General features: G+C 39.4%; 1 protein-coding gene across 1 annotated transcript in view; it reads right to left on the reverse strand.

The window, feature by feature from the left end:
• The window catches only part of LOC146004434 (glycine receptor subunit alpha-2-like), a 90,771-nt gene extending 68,986 nt beyond the window's left edge, over positions 1 to 21,785 (reverse strand). Inside the window, exon 1 of the mRNA XM_083143290.1 lies at positions 21,709 to 21,785. Within this exon, the coding sequence (XP_082999416.1) occupies positions 21,709 to 21,785 (77 nt within the window). The remainder of the gene's footprint in view (positions 1 to 21,708) is intronic.
• Positions 21,786 to 23,758: the final 1,973 nt, after the last annotated feature.

The following is a 23,758-nucleotide window of genomic DNA, read 5'->3' on the forward strand; positions in this document are numbered from 1 at the left end:
AGGTTCCCTGTCTTGCAGCGGAACCCAATAGATCCCATTAGAATCTATGCGTTCCTGTACCTTTAACAACCCTCTTTTAGACTCTCCAAATTTATTTCAGGTTTTCTAACCAGGCTAAAAGATAATGGATTTATTTTTGTTCATGTACACACATTTTCTGATGCTTGACTCCTCAACACCTGAACCTGATAGGGGAAGGAAGGGTAAAGTGGCCAGTGCGGGCAAAGTGGCCACGTGAGTTTTCCTCGCCGTATAGTGCTTCCGCCACGCGGGAGCCGGGCGAAACAGTCGCCACGGATACTGTCAGTGTTGTCTGTGACTTTGAAGCGGGAGGCTGCACTTTTCTAGATGTGAACTCATTTTATTGTTTTTTCGCAAGTCTGATTTTAGCTAAGTGGTACAAATTGTTGATTATAGCTAAATAATAGTAAGTGTTATAATTATATGCTCTTGTGCTGTTTGATCAGCGTGAAATGACCTTTTAAATGATGTGCGTTTGAAAACGCTAAGTCATGTAGGTTAGACGTTAGACCCCAGTTTTTGTAATGGCGACATTCCGGGAAAAGTGGCCACGAAACAGACATACTCGAAAGGCAATGAAGGATGGATTAGATGTTTAAAATGTAAGAAGTGGGCACATGAAGAGTGCCGCGGTTGTGACGAAGAAGATGATGAGTTTGAGTGTGAATTTTGCAAGTAGGCCTACACCTAATCCTTTATTGATAGACTATTGATTACGAATTACTATTTACTTTATCTTGTAAAGATTTCATATTTAAGATAATACTTAAAAAACATAATACTTATTCTTAATGTGTATTACTTCAGCTTGTGTTGATTATATACACACTCTGAATCAATGTGATTTGTTCATTTACCTATGCAGGTAAAATGGGAAGGGGATGGCTACTTTACCCAACCTAGGCGGGCAAAGTGGCCACTTCGTACTTTTTTTTAAAAAAAAAAAGTAACGTGTACATTTCTAAACAACAAGAATTAAAAAAAATAGAAATTGGAAGTAAAGTTATTATACTTACTATTGGTCTATGTTTCTATAACTTTGCTGATTAAAAAGGTATGATAAGAATTCATCAAACCTTAGAGTGGCCATTTTACCCTTCCTTCCCTACTTGAAGATTGTAGATAGATTATTCGCAATCTCGGTGGTCGAGAGAATTGGCCACTGATGTCGGCACCAAGGACTCTCTTTGTGAATGTCATTCATTATCGTCATCATACTAGCCAAAAGTGACATAAAGCGGGTGCAGTTGTTGTGGTTTATTAGCGAGCCAGTTTCTAGTAAACTAACAGATCCGTCATCGGTTCGATACTCATAGCTTCCAAAAATATTGCTTTTTATCTCCAGACTAAAGAAGAGGCGCTCTGTCGAGACGTAGCGAAAATAGGTTAAAAATAAGAAAATGCATAATACCTATAAAGATTGTATGTTAACCATACCTTTAAGAGAGACACAACCGCCACCTGCGCCGGAAAATATAGTTCCGTTTTTTATGTTGTTGCATCGCATGATACATACATTCCCTCCGTATAAGTAGGTGTAAAATATCTAGTGAGAATTAACCAGTTCACTAAAATCGCAAAATTAGTAGCCAACGTTCAAATAATGCCGACGAATGCAATATCCTTCCGCGAGAGCTAAGGAAAAGATAATAATTATTTCCCTTCAGCTCCTCGTTCGAACCAAAATGTTCATACTTTCTTGTAAAAACATCTTTATCAGTTTAATTCAAATAGATCTTTATGTTATTAGGTTTCATATGCAGTAAAATCAACCATTTTAAATCTAATGCAGTCAAGCGCCCTCTGTTATCGAACAGGCTATTTTGTAGTTTCCCTTGAAGCTCAGTTAGACCGTTTCCGAAAAATCCTTTCCTTTCCAGAAACCAATGAGTTCTTAATTATCTGTGCGTCACATGCATGTTGACTTATGGTGTCGCTTGATATTTCCGACGCCTGTGTGTGTGTGTGGTTGCCGAGAGGTTTCAATTAAAGAAAAGTAAATTTGTCTTTTAAATTACATACTTTTATAGAATGAAGTACGTGCATGTGTAATTTGTTTAAGCAAGCCAGTAAGTACTGGATGTTATGCAAAAATATGGTTATAAACTATGTGCACACCCCTTTAAGTAATTCTCCCTCCGCCCATGCATATGGGTCCCATGGAGTATAATATCCTTCAAGGTGAGTCCCCGACTGGAAAAAGGCTGAGAAGAAATGTAGATTTTTTTTCAGGATTTTGGATTTTTTTTCTCGAAAGGAATGAGAAAAATTGCTCTGCTGGCGTCGGATAAAGGTCAAGTCATAAGATCCATCCATAACTCGTCTTCAGTGTCCGTGGTTCATTATCACACGGCAGTGAGTCGGTCAGTGCTTGTAAGGAATGAATTAAGAACGTTGTTGGGTGCTTCGCCACATATGGCCATTTTGCACTCTCCAATGTACAACCTTTGTCAGAAAAGTTCCAGGACTGATTTTTTTAATTCTTTACCTATGATATTGAAACACAAGAAATGGGTGTTATTCAGTTACCTGATATGTGTTCTGAATAGACATGGCCTTGGAAGTGTTTCCATGTAAACTCACTAGGTGGCAGGGCTGGGTTTTGCAACCCACTGTTCGGCTTGTTGGCACATTTAGTTGGAAGTTACTCGAGGGACGTGATGGACGTGGATTCTGAGCAGAGAGTTAACATTAAGTTCTCTAGTGAAACATGGAATATGATACAGCAAGTATGTGACAAGGCATTATCGAGAAGCATTGTCTTTGATTGGCACAGAAGGTTTTGGGAGGACAAAGATTCAGTGCAAGACGATCCAAAGACAATGTTGATCACATTTTTTTTATGCTAAAGGTTTGATGCATCATGAATATCTGCCTGAAGGATAAACGATAAATCAAAACTTTTATATTGACGAGCTGAAACGTTTTTGTCAAGCAATTTGCTGGTGCCGTCCTGATTTGTCGGCATCTTGACAGTGGTTCTTATTGCACGACAATGCAAGGCCCCATATTGCTTTATCAGTACAGGAAAATCTGGCCAAGCATCGTATCCCTGTTCTATCACATCTCCCATATTCACCCGAACTGTCGCCGTGTGATTTATTTTCTTTTCCCCATGTGAAAAAGCCGCTGAAAGGGAAGTGTAATGAAGATATTGTAGCAATCCAAAGAGTTTTGCGACAGATGTGCTGAAGATTACTAAGAAGCATCCCGTATGAAGCTTTCTCTGCTTGCTTCCATGACCTCCAGAAACGGTGCCAGCTGTGTATAGATAGCCGAGGGAACTAGTTTGACAAGACCTAGGACCATTAGTTCCTAAGTTGAATAAATTATTTTTTACGAGCTCAACCCTGGAACTTTTCTGACAAAGGTGTGTATATATATAAATATATATAAAAAAGTAAATTGCTCCCCTGTGCTTAGCACCACGCCATGAAGGCGTATAGGGGGTGTGGGGGTAACGCTCCACACTTTCTTGATCCGGTCGTGAGTGGGGGTCATGTGATCAGCATCACGCCCCTGACCGCCTTTACCCCCCAGGGTGTTAGTGTGTGTGTGTGTGCATATACACACACACACACACACACACACACGGGAGTTCCAAAATTTTTAGAGGATATAATGGAGACCATGTTTCCATTAAGTATGCGGATGAAATCATTTAAATATACAAAAAAAATACCATTGTTGGTAGAATACTGATGATGATATACCCATAATTCGCAAAAATGAGTCATTTTCCGATAGAATAGGTATTTCAATAACATAACAGCATAAAGGCTTCAGTACAGCATTTTATTCTATTTTAAAATCCTTTCGATATTGCTTTTGTGCATTAGCAGTTTGTATACTATTAACAATTTTAATAATACTGTTAATTACACTAGAAGTGAAAATCTTGGGAATATACTTACTATTATGTAAAAAGAAAAATAACAGAAGATGCAACAACTCTTGTTTTCTGTCCCTCAGTACTTAACACCTCAATTGTCGCATTTAACGCTAAGAGTCTGCCGTCAAGTGTTTCGGGAAAAGAAATAACATTATTTAGAGATATTTCACACCGAAGCAACATATCGCTTGAGGATTTATAAGACTGGCAGTGGGCTAGCGACATATCCCGAGGCCCTGAGCAAGATTAGAATGCATACGTTCTTTATATTTGAAATTCCATGTGAATCGATACAAAATATTCAAGGATACGTCAGCAACTTATCATATTTAAATAATAATAGTTAATTACTGACGAACATTAATTTAATAATTTCACGCACTATAAAAATGTCTCTCTCTGTTTTCCTGGAGCTAAAATCTGAAGCTGTAGGAAGAACTTATGGTCTCCTTGAGTTGAGAACAATGCAAGCATCTTACTGTCTTTCACGTGCTTCGCTTCGTGGCAGTTGGAGGTGCTATCCTATTAAAATCGTGAGTGCAAGGTCAAGATAATGAAGAAAGACAAGACAAAGTGTTTTTTAATCAAGAAAAGAATAAATGCGTAAAAAATGGCCAAGCAACTTATGGTGAATTTTTGCGTAAATGTTTCACATGAAAAACACGACGATAATTTTTACTTTTTCGGGCCAACCTGCCTGTACGTTACGCCCCTGATTTGACGTATTCGTTCAAATTATTGAAACGTTCTAGAATAGACGCGTTGTATTATTATACTATTAATATTAACTTAATAATACCCAGCGGTGAACGATGAGACTCGGTGAAGTACACAGACTCCTCTCAGGTACAGGGATAGTGTTAGGCAAAGACAACATTCACAGCACAGAGAACCACATCACTGCAGTATGTATAAACTGAAAGGTTTTATTCTTTATTTATTGCAATTATAATGCAAATATACTTGAGTCGAAGGCGAGGATTTCGCTTTGTCGATGAATTGACTCCACTAAAACGCATAAACTCAATGCGTGGCTATCGGCATGCCTATGATCAGATTAGGCCTAGCTTGCGCCCCGAACTACCACACCAAGAGATATGCAATAATAACTGAGCCAATATTTGTTCTTTAGCCTTTTATTTCCAAATTAATCCGTAGGCTAGCTTTATTATTGAACGTAGAATGGTTGCAATATTGTATTGTGCATAGCATCAATGCATGGCTATCAGCGTACCTATGGTCGGATAGACCCGAACTACCACACCAAGATGTATGCACAACACCGAGGAGTTCCTTTTAAATTTAAAATCTTCGTCGATCCGTGGCGAAAGTGTGATATTTCTTACGCGATATCCTCGCTTTTATACTATTTTCGAAAGCACAGATTCAAGTACAGATGAATCACTCACTATCTACAAAAGGATACTATCAACAAAACTGACATCTACACGTGTTTAGAAATACAAATTCACATAGTGCACTCTCGCAAACATGAAGATACATTAAACTACTCATAATAGAGCATAAACTACAATAAACATTAAACAAAAGTAATACATTACAAACAAGGTGCAATATTACATATAATAACAAAACATTTATGTGTCCTTTCATAAAAATATAATATATCAGTGACATATTTTAAAGTTGTGACGTCACATAAAAATATGGATCACATCATTATAACGTTCAACTAGAATTTAAAGCCAAATGAAAACTGAATGTTTTAATTTCATTGCTCATAAAAATTAACCTTTTCCATCTTTTTTTCTCACTTCTATTTATAACATTTTTTTGTCGGTCGCCCAATTCGCCCACCACTTGCTACGCCACTGCTCACTGGCCAAATTGTATAAACCACCGCATACCCTCGACTACATCCCTGGTAATATCCCATTATCTAAACCCCTAACCTAAGGGTAAAAAGGGGAGTAAGAAGACCGTTGAGAAAAGTTGCACCAGACAAACACAACACGTTCGAAAGGCCAGGATAGGTTTTTATCCAGTACACATCGGACACTTATTGCAAGATTTCCTCTCTGGAGGCTTGTGTTATTACTATTATTATTATTATTATTTATTATTTGAAGTAGGGTTACACTTAAGCATACAGTATTTTTACAAGGATTATCTTACTAAAGAAACAGCTTTTTGCCCTACATGGATTAATTTGTTAAGCTATACAATTCTGCTAAATGTTTATAAATGTATAAAATATGGAAAAATATAAGTGTGCCTATATAATTGAAACACACAAGGAATAACAACACACAAGAAATAGAAATTAAGTAAGTATATGTGAAGGAGGCAATAAGGCAAATGGGGCACGGTGTCAGTATTCCTAGATTAACATGTTAATTTGTTGTTTAAATTTTGCCAAATTTCTCTCCTTTTTCCAGGCCACAGGCAGTTGATTCCACGCCTTACTTGCCAGCGATGATAAGGATTTTGATCCGTATCTTGCCTTGTTACATTTTGGTACTCGGATACTATTGGTGTTATTAGATCGCAGGTTGGGATAATGCATGTTACTACATATAATTACCTTACCGCTTAGTAAGTGGTTGGGTTGTGTGTGTGTTTCAGTTTTTTCAGTTACTTTTTCCTTACAGATATAGAGTTCGGCCATCGGGTTTTCGCTGCGCGGCTGCGCTGTATAGAAATGTCAATTATAGTCCTTCCGTCTGCAATGAAGCAACCAACATGGTGCATCCTTGTCAAAGGGATTAGATTTAATTAAAATTTCTGTTGATCGTCTCCCGATACACACGAGAAAGATAAGGAAGGAAGATAGCGTAGGAACAAATTGCGGAAGAACGAGGAACCGACAAGGGAGCAGGAAATTAGCCGATATCCGCTCCAAGGCAAGGATTGATCTCCCCCTTGCCACCCCATTAGAAACCGCTCTCTGTCCTCCGAACCGTTCAAGGTCCTCACGCGCTCAGAGTTCGTGATCGGTCCCAGGAAACTCCGACGATTGATTGGTCAGCAGGTGATGCTGTTTCACGGTTGGCTAAGCTAATGGAATTGCGTTCGAATCCTTGGGGATGGAAATACGGAGGTTTTCCATCACACTCTGCCGAAAAAAAAAAAATGTGGATTTATCTGCCCCCACTCTTCTTTAAAAGGCATCGTAAATTCAGAGTCTACGCATTGCATGGATACAGATGGAAGAAAATATGTACGCACGAATTTCCAGATGAACTTGATTCCATTTTCTATTTTAATTTATTTGCCTTGTTTTAAAAAATATAAAGGGTTCAACAATGAATCCGGCAATTTTGCAACACTGGAGTAAGGCCGCGCATAAGGGTAAAGAAGGGGGAAAAGCGAGTGAGCAGTACGTGCTGCTGTAGAGGCTGGTATCTGCAGTTTCATTTCCCCTTCCACGCAATTCAGTTCCCTCGAACTTGTTCAATGGTCGAGCACTCTCAAGTCACAATTTGCGATCATCGTATTGGGAAAAACATCATCCTTCACAGTTTCCTGCCTGTGGCTGGGTCGGCATAGATGTCAAGCGTCCCCCTTCTTTCCTGGTAATGCACCACTCCTCTCTTTCCACGGTGTTCCAAAATTGTTCTCTTCTCCTAACACTCTCTGCTATCTGCTCTTTCCACCGACATCTTGGTCTCGCCCTTGGCCTTATTCCCACTCCTTGTGTATTGTAATCTCTTACTGGGAGTCTTTCTGCATCCATCCTCTTCATGTGTCTGAATCGTCTCATCTGTGCCTGATCTATCCTGTCACATCATCACACCCAGTGGCGTACGCAAGGGGGGGTTACCGGGTTTAACCCCCCCCCTTGAGCTTTTGAAACATTATGGAAAAGACTGTAGAAAAAAAATAAAAATGGCTAATTTATTAATAGTCAAAAATCTGCAACAGTAATAATAATAATAATTTGAATTATTATTCCCATGGAGCATTGAGAAAAACAAAACATTCCAAACACAATCTAAGCAACCGTAAAGTTCAATTTTGCAATTTTTTTGCAAAAAGTCTCGCAGCGACTCTCGCGAGAATTGTGAAAATTCCTTGCTTCGTCGCAGTGTGCCGACCTTATTGTAAACGTTCTTCCCGGTACTGATTTCACATCCCCTTGTGAACTCTCAAGTTATGCTGAGTCTACATCCACATCATTAAATAATGTTGAAGAAGTGCTTTGTGAATCACCTAGAAGTGATAAATGTTTTGGAATGTCTATAAACTTACTTTTGAACCAGAACATACACTCAGTGGAATTTAGCAACATGTATTCTCGCGCTTCATCTTCATCCTGGGTGAGTTCCATAAATGTAAATTTCCCCGTGCATATAGCAGCGTGCCATGAAGGCACACGTAGCAGTGTGGTGGGCCCCACACATTCTCGATCTCGCCCACCTTGCAGGTGATGTGATCAGCACCATTCTCCTGCAGCTTTTATCTCCCAGGGTTGCTCTCAGGTATCCATTGATATGAGGCTTGGTGCGGAGACAAAGCTGGATAAATTCCAACCAATTCCTGGAATCGAACCCGGATCTCCCACCAGGTTGTCAGACTAGACCAGCGCGGCTCCTTGGATGAGTTTCATATTTTGATTATTTCAATAAATTTAATATATTTGCTTGTTTTTATGGATTTTCTTCACACTAGAAATGTCTCACCTATGATATACAAATAACCGTTGACTAGACAATTATTTCGTAACAAAGAAACAAAAAAATGTAATTTTGTCCTATTGCTTTCATAAATATATTTATGTAGATCTCTACTACTTAATAATAGTAGTGATATAAGTAGTAACAGCAGCTGTATTAGTAGTATTATTTGTAGTAATTAAACGAATTAATTAATTATAAGCATTATTAATTAATTAAAGCATAATAAAACAATAGTAATGTGAATTTGTAGAACGTTTTCGAAATAACCCCCTCCCTTGATGAAATCCTGCGTACGCTACTGACCACACCCACTGTCTGTCGGATCTCCTCATTCCTCATTCTATCTCTTCTACTCCTTAAAAGTTTCATCTCCACTGCCTGCAGCATCTTTTGTCTCTCTCTGTCATTGTCCAAGTCTCTGCTCCATACATAATTATTGGCACATAGTATGTGTTATACAGGGTGGCTCAATAAGTCACTTAACACCCTCAGTACAAGGCCACTGCTGCATGGAATTTGAAATTGGCGATGACCAATCGTTATCTGGCCAAGGGGGAACCACATTGACGCCACCCACACGGTCGGCGGCCATCTTGATGTCCGCCATCTTGAATTCAACTTCAGAATTTTAAATGGGAAGGGGGTCGTGCGACATATGAAAATGGGCTAGAATTTCACGAGAAATGCAATGGTGAAGGTTTTTTCGACGTATCTTGAACCAGTAAAAAGTTATGACTGAATTCTTGTACCAATTTGCTCCTTTTCGAGATGTTAGAAAAATGTCTTAAAATTTGTTTAGCGCTTTGGTAATGCATCGAGATCAAAGTGACGTCTATGGAGAGACGTTCGCATGCCATTGCACATTATTTTAATCGGATACATCCATGAAGAGCTGTGCATTATGAATGGTTGTCGCGAACAATTTACAGTGTGACGCTTCCATTGAATTAAAAGTCCTTCACAGTGACAAGGCTAATGTTTATGTTCATAAGGAAGTTCATAAACAGAATATTCGATGATTTTTATCTGATAACCCATTTTCGACAGATAAAAGCTGAATGGTTAGTGTTGGTAAGTTAATGGTGTGGCGTGCTGTGTGGAACACGATTGGTTAGTCAATTTTCCATCAACGGAACCTTAAATGCTTAGGGCTACTTGGATTTGTTAAATAAACAGTTTTTTTCATCCTTGCTTATGGAAGAAGGTACTTTTTACAGAGTTTTTTCAATAGGGAAGAACACCAGAACACTTATGGGAACGTTATGAACCAGTTTTGTCCAAAGTTAGTTATCAGATGACAAGGGTCACATATTCTGTTTATAAACTTCCTTATGAACATAAACATTAGCCTTGTCACTGTGAAGGACTTTTAATTCAATGGAAGCGTCACACTGTAAATTGTTCGCGACAACCATTCATAATGCACAGCTCTTCATGGATGTATCCGATTAAAATAATGTGCAATGGCATGCGAACGTCTCTCCATAGACGTCACTTTGATCTCGATGCATTACCAAAGCGCTAAACAAATTTTAAGACATTTTTCTAACACCTCGAAAAGGAGCAAATTGGTACAAGAATTCAGTCATAACTTTTTACTGGTTAAAGATACGTCGAAAAAACCTTCACCATTGCATTTCTCGTGAAATTCTAGCCCATTTTGATATTTCGCACGACCCCCTTCCCATTTAAAATTCTGAAGTTGAATTCAAGATGGCGGACATCAAGATGGCCGCCGACCGTGTGGGTGGCGTCAATGTGGTTCCCCCTTGGCCTGATAACGATTGGTCATCACCATTTCCATGTTGCGCGCTGCAGTGACCTTGTACTGGGGGTGTTAAGTGACTTATTGAGCCACCCTGTATATTAACTTCTTGCATTTCATAGGTACATCCCTGCCCCATATTAATCTTCGAACACTTTGATATATTCCCCCTTTTGTCCTCTTCTGTTTACCTCCTCATCTATTCTTCCACTTCTCTTAATTATGCTTCCTAGATATTTGAAGCGCTCCACTACCCTCAACTCTTCCGTGTCCATCTTTATTCTTGGTTCATTTCTGGCTCTGTTTCTTGTTGTTATTAGCACCTCGCTCTTTTCTGGGCTGAATTTCATTCCTGCTCTCTGATTTCCTCATTCCAACTATCAAGCTGTCTCTGTATTTCTAAGTCGAAAAAGAGTGAAAGAAAATGGTGATACTCATCACCTATTATTTTTTTGCCGTTGGGCGTAAAACTCTGGAAATTTTTGTGGAGGTCGAAAGTGATAGAGACTCAGAGTTTCTTCAAAGTTCGCAGGTAAGCTAATCAGGACTGGGCCTACAGTTTAAAGAGGGATCCGAACCACAATTTGCCTCTAACGGCGATCGAACCGGGATCTCTTGATTACAAGGCGACAACGTTATCGCCAAACCATCGTGTAAGTTTACAAGAAGGACGGCGTGTGTGTGTGTGTGTATATATATATATATATATATATATATATATATATATATGGAATAACATGGGTACCTGGGGGAAACCCTGGGGGGTAAAGGCGGTCAGGGGTGTGGTGCTGATCACATCACTCCCACTCACGACCGGATCAAGAAAGTGTGGGGCGTTACCCCCCACACCCCCTATACGCCTTCATGGTTTCATGGCGTGGTGCTAAGCACAGGGGAACACTTTACCTTTTTTTTTTTACGCACTAGGTATATAGTAGGTATAACATGATATAGAAATAATAGCTGGAATTCCTAGAGTCCTCTAACTTTTTCAAAATTTCTCCCATCATCCCCACACTTCAAGAGCGACACTTATCGTGTAACAGCAAGTAGTTTTCAATACAATAGACCCTATTCTCGAATTACAAGGGTGCCAAACCTAATTTTTCAACTTGAAAGTTTTGCGATTTTGATAAGGTTTTCCATTCATTTGGACCACTGTGAGGTGGTTGTCAAGTTTTATGTGGGTAAAGGAGAAGAATTTCAAAGTATGAACATGCAATTTTTAGTCAATTTGTAGTTTTTCTGTGTGTGTGTGTGTGTTTCATATACCAACGTTGAATTCAACTTGCAGGATACATTACAAATGCATTGTGATTCCGTTTCACTTCACGTAGGAAATCGCTTTACGTTATTTGCTTGTAATTCGTCGTTTGAGAATATAGTTGAGAATAGCGACTTAGTCATTCATAAATAATGCCTCAATGTAACCTCGTGTATTGTATGTTCGTAAGTGCAGAGAGTGTGATTTAGCAGTTCAACTCGTGTGTTTAAATCCCGACTCCATTGCATTTGCTGGAACTATTTCCTTCGGCTGGATAAAGTTTGCTCCAGAAGTCTTGAGCGAACGGGATGCTGCGGTTTCCTTTGCCTTCCATGGAGGGGACAGCACCTAAGGCGATACAGAACTTCGTCGGGAATGTGTTTTATCCCCGGATGCTCACAGCCGCTGCTGTGTTTAAAGTACAAATATATTCTTACAAGGAAATTCTCTCGTTTACAGCGTGCCTTCGCCTAGGGGCAGTATATAATGGAAGATCTAAAGTGTTCAAATCCCCTTCCATCTGACTAGTAAATATTATGTACTCAAATAAACAAAAATTGAATATATTATGCTACGTTCCCCAGATTATTTTCAATGGAACAACTTACTTTTATTCCTCAACGGCGAGCCTGAGACTTATCAGCCTACTATGAAGCCCTCAGGTTGTGGGAAATGAGATAAGGATATGCTAATGTTAATATATTACACTAGAACTCACAGTTAAACTTCTTATTAGAAACAAAAGTGTATTTTGATCATAATACTTCTCCACTACACAAATTAAAACATTCACATTTCCAAAATCACTTCCATTATTCCAGAAACCTCCATAATATCTCTATCCTAACAACTTACAATCAAATGTTTTAAGGTTAGTCCATAACCATAAAAGACTACCCAATTGAACAAAACAAATTACGTCATAATAGACAATTAACATTTTAAACATATCAAACACTTAAAATGATACAATAAGTGGGTGCGTATCATGGCATCCTCCCACAAACAAAAAGAAAATTAACAAAATGAAAATGGAGTAAATTTTCTTTTTCAAAACTCTAGGGCCATCCACTCAACTCAACAACTGCTTCTCAGTTTCTTGGAGTGTAGGACGGGGCAGACGTATTCCAAGTGGTAACATCTAATTGTTTAACACTAGTTTCTCCACTATCGAAATCTTCCGTCTGTGTAGCACTTTCTTTCCTCCTCCAATTGTAGTTACCTCTATACCGGTTATAGCGATGTGGGGAGAAATTATTATTTCCATACGAACTTCTTCGGAATGGCGTTCTTCTTTCTTCTCCAGAAGATCGCTGTGATCCCTCGCAGTTCCTTCTTCTGTAGAACCCGCTTCTATTTTCTTCTCCTGAAGGATTGTTACTTTGTCGAGCGCTACCACTGAAGTTCTCATTATCAAATCTTCCGTTACCAGCACTCACCTTCGCTGAATTTTGTTGATTTCTGGAGAACGTCAATTGCCTAACTCTAGCTTGGTTGGTTCTTCTGTCCTCGAATCTCGGGTTTTCTGTCCTCCATCCGTCGAGTTGCTCCGAGGCTTCATATCTTCCCAAGAAGCTGGTAAGTTGATCCATGTTGCGTGGATCGCGAGTAAGTACCAACTGACGCACTCGCAGCGGAAGTTGACTAATAACCAAATTCAGCGCCTCTGTTTGGTCAACGTTATCAACAAGATTACAATATGAACCATATGTGTCCCAGCAATATTCTTCAAGTGAGAGGCCACAGCTCCTCGAATACCGTTTGTTTCTCAGCGTCTGCATTTCCCTTTGCTTGGCATCAGCAGAGGCATATTGTTTTCTAAAGGCAGCACAAAAATGTTCAAAAGTCTTCCACTTCTTCTCATTTGCAACAAACCACGCCTTAGCCTTTCCTACCATAAGAGAGGGCAATAACTTCAATCTAAAAATCATAGGGACATTCATTAGATCCAGGTACGTTATTAGCTCTTTTAAATACCTCTCAGCAGAAACAGTATTAATCTCTCCAGCAAACTTTGAAAGAGCGTTAACATCAGACATGCGAAAAGATTTGTAGGAGCTATTCTTATAGGCATTGTCACGAGATATCTCATCCTGTACCAATCTCTCGGACTTTCCATTATTATGTCTCTTCCTGCGCTTTGTAATTTTCCTAGTTTCAGTTTCCTCAGAACTAGAGGAAACTGCAGAGCAAGAACTTGACGAGTAACGATTTCTTTTCCTCATCTTCCCCTTGGAATCACCTCTAGTTGTTGAACCGTTCATTCCCGGTTGAAATACAGCTTCACCATTTTGAGAAGGTTCTAGAACCCGACAGCCTGCCATTAACATCTGTAGTTGATCGACCTGCCTATCTACAGATGCGACTTTCTCCGTAACTTCTTCAAGTTTCCTTTCTTGCCTTCTCTGATTTAACTCTAAATTATCAAGTAATTCTGAGGAACCATGTGTTGCTTCTGGCCTTGCAATTATTTCAACACTCTCTATTCGTCCCCTCAATTTCTCAATTTCATTTTCCATTTCCTTTTCTTTAGCTTCTCTAGATGTTTTCTCCTGTGTCAAGTCTAAGTTCCACTTTTCATAATCCTCCTTTTGTTTTTCTTCCAGCTTTAGTATTAATTCAGCTACTTGCTGCCTCTCACACGCAATTTCCTTCCTCAGAGTCTCCTTAATTTCTCTACATTCCTTTCGCCCCTCTTCTATTCTAAATAATAATTCTTCCTTATCTTGGCTGAGCAACTTCATCAATTCTCCTCTTTCTTCATTCCTTTTTCTTTCTTGTTCATTTCTTATCCTTTCCTGTTCCTCTTTATCTTCTTTTCTTATCCTTTCCTGTTCCTCTTTATCTTCTCTTCTGATTCTTTCTTGTTCATTTCTTATCCTTTCCTGTTCCTCTTTATCTTCTTTTCTTATCCTTTCCTGTTCCTCTTTATCTTCTCTTCTGATTCTTTCTTGTTCATTTCTTATCCTTTCCTGTTCCTCTTTATCTTCTTTTCTTATCCTTTCCTGTTCCTCTTTATCTTCTCTTCTGATTCTTTCTTGTTCATTTCTTATCCTTTCCTGTTCCTCTTTATCTTCTTTTCTTATCCTTTCCTGTTCCTCTTTATCTTCTCTTCTGATTCTTTCTTGTTCATTTCTTATCCTTTCCTGTTCCTCTTTATCTTCTTTTCTTCCCATTTCCATTTTCTCCATCAGAGTTTCAAACAACTGTTCCAAACAAGGACTTCCTTTGTTACCCTTCTCTTTACAAATAAGACATTTCAATTCTTCCCCCTTATACTGCGATTTTGGCAAAGGATAACCAGCACAACGTAAGTGGAAGCTTCTTTTACAATCGTTGCACTCAACCTCTTCATCATCAGCTTTCCCTTTATCGGAACAGCAACTTAAAGTATCCATTTTTAACTTACGACGATCACTTCTTAAATTATGCTTCTGCATACCCTACTCAAACACATTTATCGAGTCCCGCGTTGCGGCGCCAAAAAGTTTACACCTGCTACGTTCCCCAGATTATTTTCAATGGAACAACTTACTTTTATTCCTCAACGGCGAGCCTGAGACTTATCAGCCTACTATGAAGCCCTCAGGTTGTGGGAAATGAGATAAGGATATGCTAATGTTAATATATTACACTAGAACTCACAGTTAAACTTCTTATTAGAAACAAAAGTGTATTTTGATCATAATACTTCTCCACTACACAAATTAAAACATTCACATTTCCAAAATCACTTCCATTATTCCAGAAACCTCCATAATATCTCTATCCTAACAACTTACAATCAAATGTTTTAAGGTTAGTCCATAACCATAAAAGACTACCCAATTGAACAAAACAAATTACGTCATAATAGACAATTAACATTTTAAACATATCAAACACTTAAAATGATACAATAAGTGGGTGCGTATCAATTATGCTTGAAGTGGTATCTAAAGTGCTGTATAATTATTATTGACCAAGTTTCATAATGTCCGAAACAAACAAAAACTCTCAAATACGGCGGTGTACAAACTACTTCAGCATATCTTGTTAAGGCGTGTGCTGGCATTTGTTTTAAATACTTACTATTTGCTGCAATGAAACGAAAAAAAAAATAAAAATATAAATTTGTAGTGAAACGTTTATGAACCAAATATGCGAATTTTGACAAAAATATCAGCGAAGAGTGAAAAAAAAACATCGATTTCAGACAAAAGTAACATCATTATAATTCTGAATTAAAATGTTACATTTACGGTGAGAAATTATTTTCTCTAGTCTTGTATAATAAGAACGATAACTTTAATAATAATAATACATCTACTTACATGTTAGATTTTATTATATAAATCCACTAAACCGAATTGCATTCTTTGTGCATCAATTTATTCATATCATCACTCATCCTCATCTTCGCGTTTAGCCAAAAGTCGTAGAAAAGCGAAGTAAAATAAACGAAATCAGTCAACAATAGATTTGTATAAAATAATAATTATCATTAGTATGGAAATCAAATATCGACATATTCAACTTTTACATTCAATGTTCAGTAGTGTATTCAACTTAAATCATGCCCAATTGATTTTTGAATTTTCATTCCCTGGTTAGTTGAATTGTCAAAGCTAACCTTCTGGTTTCATAATATGGTTGAAACATATATATTTCCAAATCTAAAAAAGGGTTCAAATCACCGAAAAAAGTATATGTCAAAAGTTAACTGTCATATATGTTATTAATATATTGTATAACTTTAAGGTGAAATGACTATTCTTGCTCTTAAATTTTATTTGTAGACTATTTTTACATTAGGAAAAGTACAAAATTCAATACCCAATTGTTAGTTTCAATGAGTAAATGTAGCGTTATCACATGATCGTTTTTCGCTTCTATATAGTCCATTATGAGGCTTTGGAAATAGATTTTACATTTGCAAACTATTTGGAATCTACGTTCATTCCCACGAAGTTATCAGATGGCATGGTTGAGGCGTTTATATTCATGTGTACTTTGAGGATTCTGCACGGATATTATTTTTTTGAGGTTAGTAGTTAGTCTGAATCTTAGAGCACTCTTAGACAAACCCTGATTAGAGGTTTCAGGTGCCATAGGCTGATAAATACATTGCGTCATCCTCCCTCCCGCCCCAGTTCCACGTAATTCTTCCACGCCACCATAAAATTTTAATAATTTCCACAACTGACATGTCAAAGAAACAATTTAATTTACAAATGTGTTAAAAACAAAACAAAATTTAGTGGTTATCATATTCAAAAACAAATTTGCAAATTGGTTCTACACTTTGTAAAAGATTATGTTAATTCGTGGAAGTTTAACGAAGAAGCGTAAAGTTTTAGTTTGTTGTTTTAAGCGCACTCTATGGATTTGACCTGCAGTTTAAGTAGGATCCCAACCACTATATACCGCCATTGGGTATCGCATCCGGAGCCCCTTGATTACAAGGCGACGAAGTTAGAAATACATTATCGGCGAGACCAAAGAGAGTATAAAGATTCCAGAAAATAATAACCATGGATTTATATTAGTAAACAAGTGAATTTTTGAAAACGCTAACAACCACTACAAAAAGAGTTAAGTACCACATCTGAAGGTATAGAAATTAAATTCTTCTCTGTAAGTGAATTATTTCTTACATGTTTATTTGAGCTGACAAGTTTATGGACGCCTTTGCATTATTTGGCGCCCCGTAGTAATCCTTTGCTCTAAGCAACAGACTACTCAGCCCATTATATGAAATTTTACTTGTATGTTACAATATTAACTCGCGTACAGATTCCGAGATGAAAGTTTTGGAAGTTTTAATTCTTAAATCTTTGAAATGGTGATGTGTAAGGGGTAGATGGCATTCAAGTGACTAAAGAAGCGAATTTCATTTTGAAGTGATATCGCGAAAATACTGCTTTTAAATTTTATAGAAATGTTCATTGCTTGATTGCCGGCCTCCGTGGGGGAGTGGTTAGCACATCGCGCTACGACGCCAGGTGTCCCAGGTTCGAATCCAGGCCTGAGTGTCCATTCATCAGTTTCATCGTGTCATCACTCATTCCCATCTTCGCAAATTAGCCAAAAGTGGCACAAAAAGCGAAGCAAAATAATAGCAAATCAATCAATCCATTGCTTGATTGATTTTGTTTATTTTACTTCTCTTTTCTGCCACTTTTGGCTAATCGCGAAGATGAGGATGAGTGATGACATGATGCAATTGTTGGAGGGACACTCAGGCCTAGATTCGAACCCGGGACCCCTGGCGTCGTAGCGCGATGTGCTAACGTCTCAGCCATAGAAATGTTGAAATGCGTAGATGAAGATTCATGATACCCTACCTTTGGCAGCAAGTTTCTTGAACACGCATAATTGTTATCAGAAGCACAAGAGTCCATGCGTGGAAAGCGCGTCGCACTGCTGGCAACATCCACATGGTCGCGTTGAGACTTTTCAATGTACTGAAATTGCAGACTTCGAAATACGAACGGGATTTAAAACATTGTGCGCTCACGTGTGCAGTTTACTTCCGAACATCCCAGTTACTGACAGGTACGCGTGTTCAGCGCGGGGGAAGCAAAACACTCGGTAACATCAGACGGCTTCCACAGAACAAGCAACTCCACTTCAAGAGACGATGCCTTCCAAAAGTCCGGGTGACAAATGTGAGTTTTATTGCCGCGTCTCCGGCGAGGCAACACGTGGTCGGCGGTCGGTCAACGTGCGCAACTTCCACGAGATCATCCGAGGTCCGGACTGCTCTGCGGACTGAAGATCTCTCCTCGCGCGATTCCGTGATTCCTCAGCATCCCGCGTGGCGGCAGCACCGGCGATGTTATTCTGTCCGTAGGTTTTGTATCGATTTCGGATCTGCTGGTGTTGTGGGAACAAAAAAGAAATCTTTTCGTGCAGGTGAGCTGGACACCACTTTAAGTGTTATTAGAGTCGAGTCGCGGACCGCACCGGAAGTTGTAAAGAATGACGCCGGCGCCTGTTTTTCTTCCGTTTCTCGAATTCCGTGAAGTCAAGTAGGAGATATCCGTGTTTGGCGTTAACGAGTTACTGGCAACACAATTACAAGTAACAGTCACATTTTCAAATAACAGTAACTTAATTCAGTTACTTTTTTTCAGGTAACAAGTAACAAAATTAAAAATTACTTTTCTGTGCGTTTAAGTATTAAAGAAAATTATGGTTTGCCAAACTGGTATTTGAAAACTTTTCCAGTTGAGGCGGAGAATTATAGTGAAACTCTTGAAGCATTGAGATACACACACAGACAATTCCCGCCAAGTGACAAAAATTATCAACCAGAGAGGGGGAATTTTTTCCTTTCAACTTTTCAAATACCACCCAGTGGTTTCCTAAAAAGAAAAGTGTAACTAAAATGTAATTTATCATAAATATCTTTTGCTGTAAGAAAATGTTTTAGGGGAAGTAATTCTTTAAACTATAAGCCGGCCCCGTGGTGGAGTGTTTAGCACATCGCGCTACGACGTCAGGGGTCCCGGGTTCGAATCCCGGCCTGGGAATGGATGTTTGTGAGTGTCCATCCATCAATTTCATCATATCATCACTCATCCCCATCTTCGCAAATTAGCCAAAAGTGGCACAAAAAGCGAAGTAAAATAAAGCAAATCCATCAGTTTAAAGTATAAAAGTTTACTTCGAGTTTTGTGCCTCACTTATCGCACAAGGCTCTAGCAACACCGTTTCCTTGAGTTCTTGATCCGATTTGAATCGACCACCTATTAAGGTCTCTTTTAGTGGAACAAATGGGTGATACCCTGTTGGTGCGAGATCGGAACTATACGGAGGGTGTTAAGTATGTGGACGGGCATTGTCATGCAAAGTCTTTTGATAGTAGTCCTCCCCGTTTCAATTGTAGGCGTTAGCAGTCACAGAACATGGCACTGTAAGGCGCAAGTTCGCTTTTTCTTTGTTTAGCATAAATTATACATTTGCAGTGTATTTATGCTATGATAATTATACCTAACAAACCTAACCTAACAACGAAAGCATTCCGCGCTGACGTCAGAGTACGAAGGTTGCTATAGTAGTGTGCGATAAGTGAGACTCTTGGGTATTCTCTTACCTCTATATGTTTATATCTAAATACATTGACCGATCTCTCCAGTCCGTGGATACATCAAGCAACTTTGAAAGTTCCAGGTAAAAAAATGTAAGTTTACGGCAGTTAGCAAGATCACAATATTTGTGACGGCCCAGTCCGAGAAGTTCCCGTACTCCTAGATTATATTGCATATTATCCTAGCTGTATGTGACGTATTTATTTGTTATACAAGGGTTGGATAAAAAATAATGGCAACACTGGTATAATTGGTACTTGACTGTATTGGCAGAGGAGCACGTGTTACATTCCTTCAATGTAATCGCCCCCCCCCCCCCATCTCTACGACCTTCTGTCACACGTATGGAAGGCGCCGTACACCGTCAGCGCGTCCATCTCTGTCGATGTCCCGCAGTGACCGCCCTATAGCACGTATGATGGCTTCGCCCGTGTCGTAGTGCTTCCCGCCCAGTGGTTCCTTCATTTTGACAAAACGGTCGTAATCACACGGTCTCATACCGGTGAATACGGCGGATGTTCCAGTACCTCCCACTACCAGTTATGCAGGAGCGCAGTCACATTGTCGCAGTGTGACACCTTGCATTGTCAAGCAGGATGATGGGACACCGTGCCAGAACGTGCCGTCGCTTCCTTCTTAATGCGAGACGAAGGTGGTGTTGCAAGAAGGTGCAGTAGTAGGCTGCGTTGACCGTCTGCCTAAGAGACGTTGTTCTTCTTGCCTAAACATATTGTTAGGGCGCTTGCACTCTCGTCCTCTGCTTCAGAGCACTGCTGTTTTTGACTGAATAACATACAATCGCTCCCACTCACTATACTTCCTCGTCTGACATTCCTTTATCAGCCACGAAACGCTTGTGGCGCTGTGACTCACCCCTTTCACGGGACAGCAGTGTTGCCATTACTTTCTATCCAACCCTTGTATGTATCTATTCATTTACATATAACATACTTGCGGTCTGTACATTCCGTTACATTACATTGTGTGGCCCGTGCGTTGTCGTTCGTGCACACACACAACGTCACCAGCCGTTCCCCAGCACTGTGACTATGTTCGTTCACATCATCCATGGCGCAACGACTGACATACGAATTCGAGCGAGCGTTCCATTGGCCCTTCAGAGCAGGGATGCCAACCACGAAAAAGAAATCATTCCCGAGCAACATACCGGCTAATTTTCAACACGGTCGCAACAGGATACATGCAAGTAGAACGACGGGACTTCTCGGACACCCTGTATATTTTAAGCTTCATTTCTAAATTGTAACCCAAAGCAACTCCCTAATATTTCTGCGAGTTCAATCTCTTGAGTTCCGAAAAATTGATTGATTGGGTTGCTGTTTTAAGTCCACTTTATGCACAGTAAGGTTAATCAGGACTGGACCTACAGTTTAAAGTGGGATCCGAACCTTTCTGTGTCTCCACCGGGAATCGAACCCGGGACCCCTTGATTACAAGGCAGCGACGCAACCACTTTTTTATTATTATAAAGTTTACAAGTTACATTTGATGTGTACATGTTTAACTATAAGATACTTTCTTCCTATTCATATAGAACCTATAGGAAATTTGTATGATTCCTTGTTATAAACAATAGTGTTTTGCGTTAATTCCTGATGTAAGAAATCTGTAAAATTACATGCATACTTAATATTTGTGCAGTTTAATATATAGTAAATAGAATTGCTAATAAGCCATTGTACTGCGATCCATTTGGTTTTAGGATAATACTTAAGATCGGGCGGGTACTATTACAGTCCGTGGCGTATAACTAGCTGTTGATGTAGGACATATTCTACTTAACATGCTTAGTAATTGTTGCCACATGGGACTTGCGTGATGACATTTAGATATTCTGTGTTCTATTGTATATTCCTCATTGCACACATTACATAAAGACGTGTTACTGATATGAAGTCTATATCTTTTACTTTTGGTATCATATTTGTCCTGAACTAATAACGGATGTTTCACTGGGGACGGAACCCTGTATTTCGGTCATAACTCTGACACTAATAAAGATATCGCAACGAAATTTGGAGTGGACTTACCTCCGTTCATGCGAAGTCAGGTGACAACATAAGAAGTGCTGGAAATGGCCACCATTGGCGTCCAGGCAACAAAACATCACGAGACCTGGAGTAGCAATGGCGCCGATCGGTCGCGTCCGTGAACCAACTGGACGATGAGGAATTATCCATTGGTTATTTCCAGCAGGATGGAGCAACACCGCACACCTCGCGCGCAAGCATGGCCGAAATCCGGTCTTTTTTTGGCGACCGCGTAATTTCCAGGGGACTTTGGCCACCTCGCTCGCTCGATTTCACGGGACATTTGAAGTCACAGGTTTACGCCAAGAAACCGCGAACCATAGAGGCCTTGAAAGCAAACATCAGTGCGGCCATCCAAGCAGTGACACCTGGCGTACTGAGACGGACTTTCCACAACGTGGAACGCCGCGTCCAATGCTGCCTGGCTGCCAATGGTGGCCATTTCCAGCACTTCGTTAGATGTCACCTGACTTCGCATGAACTGAGGTAAGTCTACCCCAAATTTCGTTGCAATATCTTTATTAGTGTCCGAGTTATGAACGAAATACAGGGTTCCGCACCGAGTGAAACACCTTGTATGTACCATAAGGATTGAACCTTGTTAGTTAAATGTTTCGCCCAAACATTCGTCCATACTATGTTTCATTCCTTATTGGGAGTTTGTTGCTCTACTTTCGTTGGCTGCGTATTTAGGTCACGTTTCTGGCGATACAAGTCATTGACTTGTAGGTTCCCTATCGCACTTCCTGCTCCCAGTCTGTACACATATTCTACAATGGATGGTAGAAGATAAGCAAAGTCTTTTGGGATAGCTGCCGTGTGCATTGGCAAGGTCAAGGGAATTTCATTTAGGATCGACCGTAGCACTGTCGCTGTGTAGCTATGTGGCTGTTGAGTGAGCGTCTGTAGATTACGCGTGTTGAACAAGGCCGCTGCTTTCCATTGCACGTGCGTCACTCCCAATCCACCTGCCGTTCGCTGTTGCACTGCAGTGTGATAGTAGGGGTAAGATTTTGATGCAAATGCATCTTTTTTGTGTTTTACACGCAAGTAAATTAATTGGGATGCCTTTGTTAGGGCATTGACCATTTTTGGAGTAAGGGTCATTTTTTAAACTTTTTAAACCGTTTAAGTCAATTTTCAGCCTTTTAAAAGTCATTTTATGCATTCTCCTACATTTTTGTGGAAGAAGGGGCATTTTACATGCAAATGTAACCCTTTGAAGAAGAGAGGTTCCCGACTCTCGTCTCATTGTCTTCATCGCAGTTCTGAATGACTGTGTTTGAAGAAACAAAGAAATTCTGTGCAGTATTGTTGACACAAGCTGTTGTGTAACAAATCAGCTCAAACAGTGTGATTTCTCCCCTCTATCAGTAAATATACTGTCACTAGACGGATTACACAATGTAACAAAAAAATATTTTTTTCCTGTTCCTGGGTAATAATTGTTATTTCCTAATTCCTTGTGTTCCAAAAGTATAGAAAATGGCTATTATTCCTCATATACTTTGTTTTTGTAGCCAGGACAATGATGTTTTAAGATTTACCCTTTTCCAGTACACGTTTTTTCTCATTACGAATAAAGAAGATAGATAACGTGTCATATTGCACGCTGTAGCAATATACTGGTCTCCCCTATAACTGAAATGGACAGATCTTGGCATTCTTTCAGCAACAATAGTGCAAATCGTGCAGTTTGAAGCGGTTCATTGTCGTCCTAGCTGCCTAATTAGATACACGTTTACAATGGCTTCAAGAGGCTGCAAGTATATGGCAGACAAATTTTGTTATGTCTGTGGCCATTTTATCAAGAAAAGAGGAAGTAAGTACTCTGTGAAAGCATCTGCTAAAATGTGTGAAGCATACAGAGCATATTTCGGCATGTCTGTAGGGGAACAAGACAAAACCTGGGCACCTCATTTCACCTGCGAGAACTGCAAAAAAACTCTGGAAGGTAAGACGGAAAATTAAAATGTAAAATTTTAATAATTTCAATTATATATGAAATATTTAGGGTTTTCTTGAAGAGGCCTAGAATTTTTTGTTTATT

The sequence above is a fragment of the Lepisma saccharinum genome, chromosome 21 (assembly GCF_977018435.1).
Source record: "Lepisma saccharinum chromosome 21, izLepSacc3.1, whole genome shotgun sequence".
Taxonomy (NCBI): Eukaryota; Metazoa; Arthropoda; class Insecta; order Zygentoma; family Lepismatidae; genus Lepisma; species Lepisma saccharinum.